The sequence below is a fragment of the Varanus komodoensis genome, unplaced genomic scaffold, assembly GCF_004798865.1.
Source record: "Varanus komodoensis strain SLA01 unplaced genomic scaffold, ASM479886v1 scaffold8, whole genome shotgun sequence".
Classification (NCBI taxonomy): domain Eukaryota; kingdom Metazoa; phylum Chordata; class Lepidosauria; order Squamata; family Varanidae; genus Varanus; species Varanus komodoensis.
Genome location: NW_025336481.1, coordinates 19,723,882 through 19,740,218, shown reverse-complemented (window position 1 = coordinate 19,740,218; position 16,337 = coordinate 19,723,882). Strand labels below are relative to the sequence as shown.

At 39.5% G+C, this 16,337-nt stretch overlaps 1 protein-coding gene across 1 annotated transcript in view; it reads right to left on the bottom strand.

Annotated features, from left to right (window-relative positions):
- Positions 1-507: 507 nt before the first annotated feature.
- Positions 508-16,337, bottom strand: part of GUCY2C (guanylate cyclase 2C) — a 75,713-nt gene continuing 59,883 nt past the window's right edge. Inside the window, exons 22-27 of the mRNA XM_044455333.1 lie at positions 15,031-15,223; positions 14,455-14,629; positions 10,259-10,357; positions 7,951-8,045; positions 7,396-7,472; positions 508-1,856 (exon numbers count right to left, since the gene is read on the bottom strand). Coding sequence (XP_044311268.1) covers positions 1,685-1,856; positions 7,396-7,472; positions 7,951-8,045; positions 10,259-10,357; positions 14,455-14,629; positions 15,031-15,223 — 811 coding nt within the window. The 3' untranslated portion in view covers positions 508-1,684. The remainder of the gene's footprint in view (positions 1,857-7,395; positions 7,473-7,950; positions 8,046-10,258; positions 10,358-14,454; positions 14,630-15,030; positions 15,224-16,337) is intronic.

The following is a 16,337-nucleotide window of genomic DNA, read 5'->3' as shown; positions in this document are numbered from 1 at the left end:
TGGCTAAGTAATCTGCCTGCCTTCTCTTAACAACTGTCTCCTACAAGAAGGTATACAAGATAGTATACATTGTTCAAGAAAAGAAAAAAAAGGTGGGTCCTAAATGCCAAATCTTTTCCTTTCCAACCATCATTAGTGCTAGCCAAATGCCCATAATCTATTTTGACTTGCAGGAAGACACCTTGGCTACATGAGAAAACACCCACTATGCTGAAACTTTTTCTTCAGCTCCCCACAGTGAAGGGATACAGATTGGTCTGGTTCAGGTGACACAACAGCCCGCCATTAACCCTTGGGGCACTGTGGTGCCTGCTAGGTTTGCCACTGAAAGTACTGATCCTGGCTATTGTATTCTGTATGACTATTGTGTTCACTAATATAATATAGCTGTTACCTTGTCAGATCCATATGATTGCCAAGCCCTACACTGATGTAATGGAAGTAGATCAATGTGAATAACTGGTGTAACATTTTCCTTTTACAAAATGAATATTTAATCCTGAGAATTTATTGTTGCATGTACTAGACGAGCCTTATAAAATATACAGTTGAATTGCTAAATGTTAAGCAGAGGCAATGTACAACTTTGAAGTTTAAGAATTTTTCCTTGACTGTCCATTTATTTATTTATTTATTTATTTATTTATTTTGATGGCATTTGTATCCCACTTTTTCACCATGCAAGTTGCCCTGAAACTACAATCAATAAAATTAGATAATAGAAATAAATATGTCATCCATCAATTTAAAAAATAATTGGTAAACACATACGTTGTTAGCAACCAGAGCCTAAAAATCCAAATATGGAATCATTAAACATTAAAAAGACTGCCTTCAGAGGAATGAGAAGGAAGAAGGCAAAGGGATCTCCAAGGGAAGGGATTTCTACCAATCTCTTGCAAAGATCTCAGCAGACAGGCAGTCTCATGTGGCAGCAGACAGTCCTCTAATTACCTTGAACCTAATTACCCATAAAACAATTTGTGACCTAAAACTGGATCTAGAAACAAATCAAGTGACAGTGATGACTGACTGAACATTTCTAAAGACATCAAATAGTTTATGACACATCGGGACATTAGATGATGAAAACTGGTAGCAGACCAACATATTTAATAACAGACAAAATATTTTTGACTGTTTCTCTAATAGAAGACAAGAGCTTGCAATTTAAAATAAAGGCATTTAAACATGACTTTAGATTAAAAATACACCTGTCTCTAGTTTCTAAAAAGTACATCTGTGTTTAGTTTCTAAAGAGGCAGGGGAATGGCCAGATGATTTCAAACAATGTGTCTCAAACATTGCATTCAATGTGTGTTTGTTTTCCTGCTTATTTAATGACTTACCTAAAATACTTTCCTATATGTTCAAAATGGCTTATACAAGATTTGTGGGAAAGAGTGTCTGCATTGCTCCCTTCCTATACCACTATATTAATCCAGAAAGCCCAAGCTGGATATGAAGAGAGATACTAGCTGGTAACCCTCTTTCTTGTCATTTCCCAGTTACAGCAAGCAGTGCATTGGTGAAGCCTCCATGGAGAAGCCCCTTGCACTGGACAGATGACATTCAAAGGAAGGATCATGTCTCTCTCCCCAACCATCCTGTGTTCTGCAATATTGCAAAGCTGTGGAGTATGTATAAGATCCTGGGATTCTTGAATCATGTAGTTTATTCCAGTTTACAGAAAGGTGCTGGAGTTTTCTACGGTAGCCAATTGCAGATATTCCAGAGTGCCTTTGCGGCTAGCTACACGGGAAATCCCTCGCACCTGGAACTCTTCTGCTGGTCTTTTCTGCAGAGACTGTATTATCATCTCAGCAAAATCAGCCTGCAAACGCTGTTGATTCTCCCTGGAAAGAACAAGAGAGAAAAACTTTCAATTACTTAGAACAGTTTCAATGATTTTTCCTCCTACTATGATTCTTAATCATAAGTCCTTTTAAATTTATTCCATTCAATTTAATACTCCTTTAAAATCCATAATCTAATATTAAGGGACAAGTATATATTGCATTGGCATGCTATTTTTGGAGTTCTGTGTAGAGAATATGCCAGATCAGGAGCTCTGCGGGGCCCCAACTCACATGATACATTCAAGGGTGGCCAACTTGCACAACAGTTGCACTACCTCAGTTTCTTTAAACTTAAGCTCTGAGCAGGAAGGTTCCAAAGATTCTAGGATAATTACACACCAGCATAGAGGCAACTGGCAACTACAACATATTTCTTCATCACTGCAAGGCAAGCTCATCCTATCCTCCCTTTTCTTACTACAAGTTTATGCATGAAGCAGCCTTTGCACATGAGAGAGAGTTCCTCCTGAGCTTATAGAATCAAAAAAATATGAATCAAGGACTATATACATTTGGGATCAGGGAGTAGTTAAAAATTGATCAACAAGTGGCAAGCAAAGTCAGGCAAACAGCATCACATTAAAAAGAAAGATTGCAATGCCAGGAGATTTCCATAGCCTTCCTGCCACTAGGGTAGAAGTGAGCAAGGCTGTTTGCTGTTCTTCCTGTGGCTTTTGTTTTGCTATTTCCCTCCTTTTCATTGCTCCCTGTGGGAGGAAAATCTTTTGCACCAGAGCCAGGGCTGGCCAAACTGTTCGCCTGTGTTGCTTGCATGGTCAGGAGCCGGGAGAGCTTTGGATTCAGAGCCTCCCCTGCTTCAGCCACTACACCCTCAAGCCTTCTCTTTTCCTTCCAGTATCAGAGCTCTGATGCTGAATTGGGTCTTCTCCTCAGAAATCAGAACTCTGTGTCTAATCTTGGACTGAGGTTTCAGTCTGTCTCTTGAGGCCTGGGATGATTCCCAGGAACCCACAAGATTGGACATTTAGACATGTAGCAATCTAAACAGCATCTAGATTCCTGTACTAATCATATCAAGCATGTGAGAGCCAGCTTGAATTTCATAATGCACTACTGAATTTCATAATTTTGTGGACCAGGACTGTAAATGGGGTACTGGAAGAATTGGATCCTCCAAACAGGCATGACCATGTTGGCCTGGGCACATCTCTGGGTCAGAATCTGACTACTCAGGTTTGCCATGTACACCATGTAGTTTTGACACTTTCACAGGGAGTACAAGGCAAGTAGGGAACTGAGAAGTAAATGAGTACCACTAGTTAGCATAATGGCAGGCTCTTTCCTCGCAGAGATTTATGTGGGATCTTCTGTATGGGAGATGGGAACAAGAGCAAAATAGCATGTGAGCCATTTTGACAGACAAAAGTTCAATATTCCCAGGTAAATGGATCTAGGATTGCAGCCTTATATAAGGTAGATAGTAAAAGATGTTGTAGAGTACTACTGTACTCTTATTTCCAGTTTTTCAGAAAGCTTCTCTCCTTCTTCCCTTACTGTCATGGCTGGTCCAATTCTGCTCATAGGTTTCTGTGTAAGGAAGGTCTTCTCTCTGCTTTTGATAGAGAAATGAACCATAGTCTATTTTATATTTCATGAGCGTGAAACCTGACTACTCCTCCTTACAGGATCTGGTGGCTACATTTTGGTGGGGCTTGGTTTGGTATAGAAAGTTGGATCACCTCTCAGCACCCAATGCAAGTCTGAGCCTTGGACATAGCCTACAAGGAAGCTGCAGGAAAGTCCAACCACAAGATCAGAATCACAAAGAGGTGTCTCTGTCATGCTCATTTAGAGAATTTTTCCTGCTAACATTACCCTATATTCCCTATTGGATAGTATTAGGAGAAGAGGTTCCTCACAATGACCAGACTGGCTTTATTAGTCTAGCAGTATCTGTCTTTTCAGGCTCGGGGCTCAACGTTAATTCTAATGTAACAAGATCTATAGTCATCCATTTAAGAGAGAGAGAGATGCCCACTGTTCTCTTTCTCTCTCTTTTTCGCCTAATGCCTCCTATTTTTATTATTTAAAAAAAGAAACCTTGAAAAATTAAAATGGCAGTGATGTTACTGATGTAATCCAGCTTAAGTCAGGATGGGTCCTAACTCACTGGTGTTCAAGTCTGTGAGGAGGCGCAGGCTGTTCATACCAGAAGTTAAAAGTGACCAATCAATGGAAAGCTAAGCTGTTCGTATTGGTAAACAAGTGACGCTGACAAAACATGGGTAGGCTTAATATCATTTAATGAAATGTTTCAGCTTCTGCTTTTATCAATAACATTGTTGGTTTTCAAACTAGGGACACTGCCTCTTTCAAAAGCTGAATGACTGGAAAGACGTATTAAATTAAACAAAGTGGAAGTCATCTGGAAGTCCAGCTCTGTAATATATGCCATGGAATGCAAGCAGACTGAATGCCCCATAGCATATGTTGAGAAAACAAATACAGCCTTTCCTACCTGTTTCAGAAATCACAAGTCAGCAGTCACAACAAAGAAACTTGAACAACCTGTTGCATCTTAATTGAAATAACTACAGCCTTTCAGACTTGGGAATATTTCCACTGGAAAACTGCCCAATTCTACAGTACTTGAAGGAAGAGAAAACTTCTGTATAGACTGAACACCCAAACCACTTCATGGCCTGACCTAGGAGGGAAATTTTTTAACTGTTTCCCTATTAGGTTGATTAATTGATTAATCAATTAATTGATTGAAATATTCATGGGTCTCTCAGGTATCCTGGCACCAAATTGTTTAGGGAGTTCTATCTAAGAACCAGGACCTTGAACTGAGCCTGGAGAAGACTCCAAGCCAGCACAACTGATGTAGGACAAATATAATATATGTCTATAAGATGCCACAAGAAAGCAATTTGGTTGCAGCATTTTACACCGGCAGCACTTTCCAAACACCCTTAAGTGGCTACCCCACATAAAGCATATTGCAATAGTCTAAACAGGAAATGACTCAGGTATGTATCCTGGCAGACAGATCTGTCTTTTCTAAGAAGAGGCACAACTGGCACGAGTCAAAACTGATCAAAAGCACCCTGACATTTGCTACCACCTGAACATCCAGGAGCAAAACTGGATCCAAGGGCACACACACCCAAGTTAAGCCTCTGCTCCTTCAGAGGAAGTACAACCCCATATGGAACAGACTGTACTCCTCATCCCAGATCAGACCTACTATCTTGTTAGAACTGAACTTCAACTTTTTAGCCCATAGCCAATTCATTACAACATCCAGACAACAGCTCAGGATTTTCACAGGTGCTTTGGCATTAGTTGAGAGAGAGAGAGAGAGAGAGAGAGAGAGAGAGAGAGAGAGAGAGAGAAACTTAATTCTGAATGTCTAGCAGCATTACGTAAAGGCTAAAGAGCAAAGGGGGTCAAAACAGAACGCTGATGAAACCCACAGGTCCAAGGGCCAGGCAATAATCTCTCCACACTTCCTTTTTGGAATATTCAACTACATAGGACCAGTCCCACTGCAAAGCTGTCTTTGTAAATCCCTTATTAGCTAAATATCACAGAAGGATATAACTTGATGGTATCAAAAGATTCCAAGAGATCTAGAAGAATGAACAGGTATACATTCCAAAGGATGTAAATAATTTCTTTCATCCAAGAAAATTTAGAGCTCTGTTGCCACCATTGCTCTACGATCTTGCTCAAAAGATGAAGATATCAGACTAGCTAATAAGTACCTATGATATTGGGTTCTTGCTATAGCTTCTTCAAGAAAGGTTTTGTGATGATGTCTTTCAGAGAAATAGGAACAAAACCCTCCATTAAAAAGCATTTATAATCTCACTGTCCAAATTTGCCAGTTCTCCTCTTGCAGCATTTAGATTTAAGCAGGCAGTGATTTCACCACTATATTAAAAAATATCCTGACCGCAAGATGAACTTCAAGATGAAACTCATCTGTTAAAACTGGACAAGCAGATGTCTCAATCACTGCCAAAAAAAATGTTCTTAATGAGAAATCCACTTAAGGGCAGGTGCATGCAATTTTATCAATGAAATATATTGCAAACTTGTTACAGCAGATGACCAAAGGCTACTTTCACTATTCTGGGGTTTGGATTCTAACTGACCTGCAACAATGCTGTGAGTGAGCACTGTGCTTACAAGACGGTGCCAGAGAAGTACAATCACCACCACAGAGCAGGCCTTAACATGGGCACTAACCCATGTTCATCTGTATTTATCTAGAGATTTCCTGCACCATCTTTCCAGCCATCTGTGGTTCATTGCTCTGAGCTCCTCAGAAATCCAAAGAACACAAGGTCTATGCAATGAGAGTGATCTTACAAGTGATCATGCCAACTGTTTTGGTTGTCAGATTTCAGAAATCAACCAGAACTTCAAAACCTTACCTAGCCTCAAGAAAATCTCAAAAATCCCACCCAAGAGTCCTTCTGGATTGGGAAGGGGGAGGGGGACAGGACACACACACACAACCATTTTAATAGGAACCTATCCCTACAGAGCCCCAGCAAATTTAAATGCTATCACTTTTTAAACCTCATTTGCATGTATATAGCAGCTGTTAATTGTTCCTTCTCTCTATCCTCAGTGTTTTTAAAACTATCAAAACGTTTAAAATCCTGCTCTGCATATCAGTGATGAAAACAAAAGCTAAAATATTTAACTAAATAAATGATTCCTCAGTCACTTATTTACATATACATTTGTATGATTGCCATACAATTCTGCCAGAATTCAGGGCCTATTTAGATATAAAACTATTTAGTTCTAATACAGAAAAATCCTTCCCGACCTGGCTACCCAACCCGCTTGGTGGGCAATCATTCTCCAACTCCCCCCTACCACCACCACCACCCATCTCTGAGGCAAGCCTTCTTTCACCTCTCTCATTCTCTCCACCTTCCCTCTCATCTCTCTTGTCACCGCCTTCTTTCTTTTCCCCCTCTTCTGCTACTCTCCTTTCTATTTGTCTATATGTGGGGGATGACACAGATTTCCCATCTGAACTGGTGGAAGGAACAGCAAGGCTGTCCAGTTGGTACGACCTGTCAGTAGAACAATGGGACAGTTTGCTAGTGCTGCAGGATAAGGATCGTCTCTTCAGTTTCCCTGGGTACCAAGACATGCTTGCCTATTCCTGTAAGACTCAAGAGATCACTCCTGCCCTCTTTCATCCCTGATATTTGCACTGTTCATGGTGAGGTTTTCCTGACAGAAGAAAAACACAGCAGAAGATAGATGATATTTTATAGGTGCATGTTTTGGTAGAGTATACTCGTATATGTCTTTGTCTGTCTGTTTACCTTGCTTTCAAAGGCAAATTTAAATTAAAAAAACTTAACCGTAAGCACTCCAGAGATTCTTGCGCCTCAAGAAACATTTCAAGTGGGTATGTAGGGATGTAACATTTTCTTTGATAGGAGCATGCTCAATAATATAATCACAGAAAGATAAAATAAAGGTTAAACAGTGGCATTAGCTATCGCGAATACCAATGACCTAGGTCAAAGAAGCTTACACAGAAGGTGGTGTTGGAAGGTTATGCTTCTGGTCCTTCATGCCTGTCAGCCAGTAAGTAAGTTCAGTTCCTTTGCCCTGTTGTGAAAAAACAGAATAATAAATCTAAGACAGCAACAGAGATTATATTACAGTGCAGTATGATTTCTCTTCTTCATATGTTGCTATATTCTACTGTCTATGTATAATTTTATCAGCATTTAGCACATAAGTGGCTTTGCTAAACAGAAACGAATACAAACATTTCTGTATCAAAAGCTGAGATTAGCAAACAGAGGGTAGATTCCAGTGAAATCAACATGACTCTATAGATATAGATTAGATTTTTTTTTTTTTAAATCATAGTACAGTGGTTAGAGTGTTGCAGCTGAATGCAGAAATCATAAAACCCAAGGTCAGGTCCCAACCCAGTCTTGAAACTCACTGCCTCACCCTGGCAAATTCTTTTGTCCTCAACCTGTAATTTAAAATGCATGAACCTCCCGGATATGTAATAGTACCAGACCTATCTTTTTACATTTTGAATATGAATATGAACGTGTGATGTGTGTGTTACCTTCAGATATGTCTCTCCTCGCTCTTCATACTGGAATTGACAGTCTGTCCTTTTGAAAATAGCTATAGTGGAACCACTTACATGTATTCGTAGAGCTACATGCAGGATAACAAGAAACAGATGTGGAGTTTTAATTTAGATTTGTGCTACTCTGTGTTATGACTGATGTATAGCTGCATTTCTGGTAGTGAAAATGCTAGGATTCAGATGTCTCAAAAATATACTTGGCTTAGAAATAACATTTCCAAATAGAACATAACTACTGAGATTACAGTTCTCAAGTCACTTAATCTTGCTGATTTCAAAGAGAGAGATTGTCCTGAAGATTGTCCTGAAAATTCTTGAGGTGGCTTTGCAAATAGTAGTCAGAAGGAAGGATAGAGCAAAACAGCAAATAAAGCTTTTTTAATATAATGTAGTTGTGCAACTGTTTATTGATTACATCTTTATTCTATGCTTCCTTCTAAGAATCTCAGGGTACCATGCACAATACCTCTGCCCTATTTATCAAACAGCAACACAACACACACAACACATATGTGGTGCAGCAAAAAGCAAAACGAGCCATTTTGGTCATAAGAAAAAAATCCTTATAAGTGTAATGTCTTTGTAAGGCGAAACCCAAGAACACAAAATAGTGTACAAGCTTTCAGGTATTCAGATCTCATCAGGTGAGATGTTTAAAAAAAAGAGGAGAGGGATGTTGACTTCATTCTGACTTGATTTTAAAGTAATTTTATTTATTATATTTTAATTTGCAGAAGTTCTCCAGGGCAGATTACATAAACCTAAAACACTAAAATGAAATGCCATTCTTTAAAAGCACAGGAAAAACAGTCAAATATATTAAAAACTCTAAAATGTCTTGGAGAAAAGAAAGGTCTTTTTCTGGCATTGAAAAGATAATACTGTAATACTGCAGATAAGCTTCATTTGGGAGGGAACTATTGGAAACTTTCCAGAGAGGTTCAGCTATTGGATGGTATATAATTGAAATGAACAAATAAATCCAAAAATGTGGTGCCACTACTGAGAAGGCCTCTCTCTTCTGGATACGCACCTAATTTAACCAGCTACAGGCACCCAAATGAAACCTTCCAAAGATGAACTACTATAAATTTTCCATATGCAGAGTTTTAAGATGAAACGTATCTTGGATTGCTGTAACACACTCTATGTGAGCTGCCCTTAAAAACGGTCTGGATACTTCAGTTGGTTCAAAACAGAGCTGTCAGACTGCTGACAGGGGCCGGTCACTGTTCTCATATAGCGCCAGTCCTCTGTCAGCTACACTGGCTCCTGCTTGAAGTCCTGGCCCAATTTAAGGTGCTGGTATTGACCTATAAAGCCCTAAACAACTTGGAACCAGGATACCTGAAGGAACGTCTTCTTCCCTATATGCCCTCCCACTCCCTAAGATCTGCAGCAGAGACTCTGCTCCAGGAACCCTCCTTGAAGGAGGTTAGGAGAGTGAATACCCAGAGGGCCTTCTCTGTGGTGGCACCCTGACTGTGGAGTGCACTCACCAGAGAGGTTTGCCTGGCACCAACTTTATATTCTTTTCAGCACCAGGTAAAAACCTTTTCTTTGCCCAACATTTTAAGGTTTAAATAATTTTAATCTGGTTTTATTATATTCTCAGTTGCATTTTGTTTTGATATTGAATTTTTTATTGTTTGTGCAATTATTGCTATTTATATTGTAAGCCATCCTGGGACAATTGGATTGTGTAGGACAAGATAAAAATTTCCTAAATAAATTAAATAAATAAATAAATAAATAAATTGTAGAGGAGGGTGCAAATGTTTGCAGAGAGAAAATGTGACTACTTCAAGCTCACCTAGTCAACTTCTAAGGATTCCCTACAGAAGCCATTTCCCCCAGTGCTTTGCCAAGTCTTCTGCTGCTTTCCTTGAAGGAGGATTAGCATGTCCTTCACGTGAGGTTCCCCCCCACCCCGAGGTTTTCCTCTCTGCCTTTCTGTAATTTCCATTACACATGCAAAGGTGGGGCATAGAGCAAAACTACACTAGATATCCGCGGCAAATAATGGTGGCATTCAGGAAAATAGCTGACTTTCTTGGCCCTAAAAAAGCTGGAAGGTGCCTGGAAAACATGAGAGAGGGACTGAAGGATCATGATGCTGTAAAAGAACCTGCAAAGTTTTAAAAATGAGGTTTTATGAACACACAATACCTCTGTAGAGATGCCCAATACTATGATGATAAAACAGTTCTGTCTGTGGATAAGGAGCTCCTGAATTGACCATACAAAGTATTGCACAGTGCAGAAGTAAATTTGGCCTTACGTAAACCTGTAGATTCCATCCTTGAAGCTGTGTTTACTGTATCTCCAAACAAGCAGTAGCGAGGCATCTTAATCCCAACCACAGCAGCAGCGCACGGACCTGAGCAAAAGGCACAAAGTAGGAATTAAGAGAAGGCCACACCCCACAAGTAATCAAAATTGACTTCACTGTTTAGATCCCCCAACAACAGCCAGACATGTACACATAGATCTGTAGCTTGGGGTAATGCTTCATAAGTCATCTGGCAAAGTAGACTCAAGTCCACAAAAGCCTACACCACAGTAGATGCAGTGGTCTTTAAGATGCCAGAAGTCACTCTGCTAGTTTTCTGCAATAAACTAACAAAATAAATTTATAATTAAACAGCCTCCAAATTAACATGAAATCATTAATGTGACTCATTACTGGTTATTGAAAGGCTTCCTCCGTCCACTTTGTGGGCATGACTGAAGATGCTCATGCGCTTCGTGATTTCAAAACAGATGCAGCCTGTCCATTCCCTGCCACCCACTCGCATGTTCCTCTTCCTCGTTGAGTAAGTCTGGCAGTGCACATTGCAGGAGTCCAGACAAGAGCTCTCCAGAGAGCTGCCACCTAGCGTGCCCACACAGATTCTGACCCTCCACTTTGGTCCTTGGATTCTCCTCTCCTTCTCATGCCCCGTCAGTGTCACTGCTGGTTTTTGTTTTTGTTTCCCCCATCCTTCTGTTGCCCGGCTATGATGTAGAAATGACTGCTTCATAGGGAGGATGAAGAGGAATTTGGAAAATCAAGGGCATGGATAGTATCAGAAATTGCAGGAGATCGCTAGACACATGAACTACATAGACTTTCCTATTATGCCTCACCCCAGAACAGGATTGCAGCTATTGACTCCATGGGTTTATAGAGTAACGTGTTGTCAAAAGTTCCCGTAGGAGGTTGGGAGCAACCTTACAACAGATCAAAGACATTTGCTCAGTCATGAACCCTCAAGGTTCATTCATGTACACCTCATTCTTGTATTCTCTCCCTCCCGGATCTTGTTCTTATGTCTTCTAGACAAGTAGACATACCACAACTTTCCCACATGACACTGTTAACAGCTGTTGTTACTTTCAGTTTCACCACAGCATTGAGTGACAAGTGCCACAGTTTTTCCTTTCCTGCTTTTCCATGATGTAACCTCTAGTAGCATTGTGCTATAGTGGTATATCACAAATAAGTAAGAAACTCCCTTTCTTTTCCCTGTTAGAAATAATACTCCACTTTCACCCACATTTTTAAAAAATGGGAAAGTGGTGAAACTGGAAAATCACAATGTTGTTTAAAAGCTCATAAACAATCATGACTATCATAAGCTCACAATAAATGCCTCATGTGGAAAAGCTTTTAATTTCCTGCAGTAAAAACAATGAAAGGTGCTTTCCAGGTGAGCCTTTGAGTGAGCAATCACCCTGCCTTATTAAAAGAATTTTACAGGGGCTCCAGGCTTTTTTTTTTAACTACTGTATCTAACCCTTCCAAGTTTTTCCGCTGCTTCTTCTTCCTCTTCCTTTTCTACTACGTCGTGTTCTCCTGTCTTTTCTTTCATGCCAGCCAAGAAAAAAAATAAAACAAAACAAAATCCAGGAGCAATAAATGAAACAGCTGCACAGTACAATTTGATGGGTTGCTCTAGAGGTCATCCATCTGAAAGCACCCAAAGAATTTGATGTCACTTTAATGACTAAGGATGCAATCCTATGTTATGCCAACTGGGTCATGCTGGGAGTTGTCAGAACATTTTCTGCCATAAAAGGGCTTCTAGACACACTCCTGCAGCTAGCACTCAGAAGACATTAGGCAGTGATTCCATCTTTCTTCCTTAATCAATTTTCTGCAGTGAAGGAAACTACAGAAGAAACAATAGAAGAACACAGGTAGGTTGTGAACAGAGCACAGCATCTGGACCTCACATAAACTTCCATGAATCATCAGGGGGACAGCACTATAAAAGTCTCACTCGGAAGCAAAATAACATATTATGGCATAAACTTTTCTTGACCAGACTCCACTTTTTCCCATCTATGTACTGTAACTGTAAACCATCAGACATGCATGCACATGATGGAGGTGCAGGGTGGAAGAGGAGTAATTTCCAAGGGGAAGTAATGCAAGAAAAGAAGACATGGTGACAATTGCATAGAAACAAAATACGAGTAGCTGCACTGGCCATTAACTAGGCAGTGTAGGTGACAAGACAGCCTATGCCAGGATGTTTGTGTCATTGGCTACAGTGCCTAGTTAGCAGTTCTCTTGAATTTGTTACCCCTCCGATGTCACAAGACTGTTTTTGTATGTCCTTCTTCCCCTGCAGTATCATTTACTAGTGGGCAGAAGATACAAGGTGAAAATCTTACTCTGACTAGCTTTACTGCTTTCTTTCCCCACTCTTGTTGCCCCAAACCTGTAGTTTTTACTTCTCTCCTCTATTTGCTAAATTCACCATCACCCTCTAATTGAGTTCAAACTAGCATTTGGGCAAGCTATGTTGCAAGAAAAGGTGGAGAAAAGGAGGTGGAGAAAAGGAGGATTCCCAGTTTGAGAAGGGAAATAAATGGAGCATATTAGGAAATCATAGCTTTCTGTATGACTGCTTCTGAAAATGTCGTGACTTGAACAATTCATCAGCCTTTACAAAAACTAGAAAAAAGAGTGTAAAATTATTTTAAATACAATCATGAGAAAGAAAATAATTATACCTATCTATATATATAATATTCAGTCACAGTCATAAGCCATGCTTCAATTTTTACCCTTTAGCTGTTTTACTTCACAGCACTACAACTTGAGCTAAAAAGTAATCAGTCAAATTTCTAAAAGATTCTTCATCCTTTTCTTTCTTCTTTTTAATGTATTGGCAGCATATTTTATGCTAGGCAGCCAGAAATGATGTGGACAGTGAAGAACAGCTTTGATTCAATAACTGTACTAAATTAAGAAAAGGAGCAATAATGGAATCTTAATGTAAGAATCAGAGAAGTGAGTAAAGAAAAACTGTCTTACATAAGGCCTTGTGATAGGCCTTCTGCAGACTTTCTGCTCTTGACGTTAAGTGAAAATTACTAAATCACTTCTCTGCTGAGCCAATTATTGAAACAAACAAAAGCAACAAGATAAATTTTCTTAAGTGCTTGGCCTTGAGTGTGGGAAACCCATTTTAATAATTAATTTTAAAATATACTCTCCAAGGATCATTCCAGAAATAAGTTTTTAGCATGACAAATAGTTGTTATTTATTGTATGCTGTTGAGATATTTTCCCTTGAGGCTGCATTCTGTCACAATTATATATTTTCCAAGCACTGTATGCTCTGTACTTTGTATCTACTAAAATGCAATACATTTTCTGTATAATGTGCCCACTGTTAATTGCAATTGCAGTGAAGAATGTGATTGACACTTATTAGGCATTACATATGAATTCTCCAACATGCTATTACATTACTTTTTTGGCTGTCTTAAAATATGTTTTCTTGTTCATTTTCAATGCTTTTAGAGGCTGATTGCACTATGCAGTTACAAACCTTAACAAGGGTACCCACTCCTGTGCTGTAATGTCTCTAAAGTTTGTGATTATTCTGCTTTTAGTCTATTTTTATTTTTGCAGTTCTCTGAACTCTTCCATTGGCTGGACTATAAACTCCTATGTGGATTATTTTTTTTTAGGGGAGGGGATTAAAATAAAATGCTGAACAGTAGTATGTTATCCAGCCAGGTTCTTTCTAGCCAGGTTCTTTCATCTTAGCCAGGTTCTTTCTACAGTCCATTATATGTGGACTAGAAATAATCATATTATATATGATTGGGAATCTGTAGCACCATCCTACAAACAAAAACTTCACCTGGGGCACATGATTATTGGTTTTTTGAATCTATCTTGAATCTTTCAAAGGACTCAGCAACCAGAGCCCTATTAGATACATAAAGGCAAACATCCACTGTATCAACTCTAGCCAAGAATGCTATTCATGTTTTAATTATTTTTAAAGTCTGTTATATTCTTCTTCCATTATAACTTATATTTCAACAAAGGTAATATCCAAAATGCCCAAGAAACTATGTATAATATCTTACTATGACATGCTTCCACAAACAGTTTATGGTACATTAAACATGAGATTGAGAATCATTGGTTGATTGTTTTTAGTCAGATATTTGATGTATCATCCATACCAGAGTGAATTCCTATACGAATCCATATAGGAAGGCCTGGAAGATGTTGGAGTTCAAAGGAACCCATGAAGCTGAGTATGTCCAGAGCCATCATGGAAATATCCACGGCATGTCTGTTGCCATTCCGCTTTGGTAAGCCACTCACTACCATATATGCATCTCCAATGGTCTCTACCTGTTGAAATATGACCTGAAGTTACTGTCTATATGATAGACAAGCCATTTTCCTCAGATATGGGGAAGGCTTGGGACATCATTCTGTTCTCTTCTATTCCAGCAGATAAGAATGTTACATACTTTTCTATTAATAAATGTTATATAGGTATATGGAGTTCTAAGCAAGCCTATATGGTGGTGATTTTCTCTAAGATGAAGAGCTTCCTTAAACATTTTTAACTGTTAAGGCAAGTAAACCTACTTTACTGCTCTGTTTGCACAATCCTTTTAGCAAGAGAATGCCTCATGGAAAACAGATTATTGCTGTTTCTTAAAGGATTGGTGGTGCTTTCCATTCCTTTTCTCAATCTCGAACTCATTTTATCTAGGCCTGTGTGCTCTCTCCTCAAACCCAATCACCTTGTAAACATCATGATTGTCAAGAATGTGATCAAAGTTCTTGTAGATGTCATTGAGCATGTCCACCACTTCCATAGGGGTGCTGTATTTACAGATGGTTGTAAAACCCACAATATCACTGAAGTAGATGGTGACTTCTTCAAACAGTTCAGGCTTCACCCATCCAGTTTCCTTCAAAGACTTTACCACGGGCCTGTCAAAAGCAAAAATATAAGCATGTGGAAAGAAGCTTCTCTCTTGGAAAGAGTACTTGAAAATGTACTGCTGTGACTGCTGCTTGGTGATTCCATAAGGAAGAGTGTGCTACTACAGTTTCATTCATACTGGTAATGCTAAAGTACAATATCATTGCTTAAAGCACCAACGCTATGGGCAGTCAGTCCCCTTTCAGACATGGTAGAGGTTAGTGGTTAGATCAACGGTAGGCAAACGTTTAAGTGGTGGTCACATCTAACAATTTGGAAATTGATCTGGATGCAATTACAAAATGATTACCACAGGAAGTTACAGCAAGTAATCTCCAAAAGCAGCCTCTGGAGAGGTAGTATCTAAACCCTAAATAACTCATTTCAACCCACAATTTTCAGCACCAACAGATACCTATTTTATAGCAGTCCCCACTGCCTGCAAGAAAATAAATCAGTTCAAAATACTAGAGGATTAGTTTCATCTTGTTGAGTGTCAAAAAAGCTGTTCAGGGATACCATCTGCAGATGTCATGTCACCTACCCTTGGAATAAATCATATACCACATATTCTCTTGAAGACCTCGTACCTTCCAATTGCTTGCATGTAAAGTTTTTGTTTTGTTTTCCTTGTTTGGTTCTGTTGGACTACTCTACTTGATCAGAACTGGAAGCTGGGGCTTGCCATGCTTATTTGCATACTTGCAATCATACAATTCCCTTGGAACATTCATTTCCTGGCAAAAGAGGAATATATTCTGCCCCTTTCCATTCCAGTGTTTGCTGCACCATGGCAGCTGGTACCAAGGGCATGCAAAACTCCTCTGGAATCATGCAGATGCCTGCATCCCAAACCAGCTGGGACCAGGGCTTCATTGCTAGTTCAAACCCACATTCAGGGCCACTTCAGGAAGTGCATGAAGAATCTAGCATAGAACAAACCATGGAGTAGCTTCATGTTCATATAGATGATTCTGTCTCTTTGCTCCTAAAATCAGTCTTTGGAGCCATTCTCTCTCTCTCTCTCTCTCTCTCTCTCTCTCTCTCTCTCTCACACACACACACACACACACACACACACACACACACACACACTGGGGAGGGGGGGCAATGCTGTCTGAT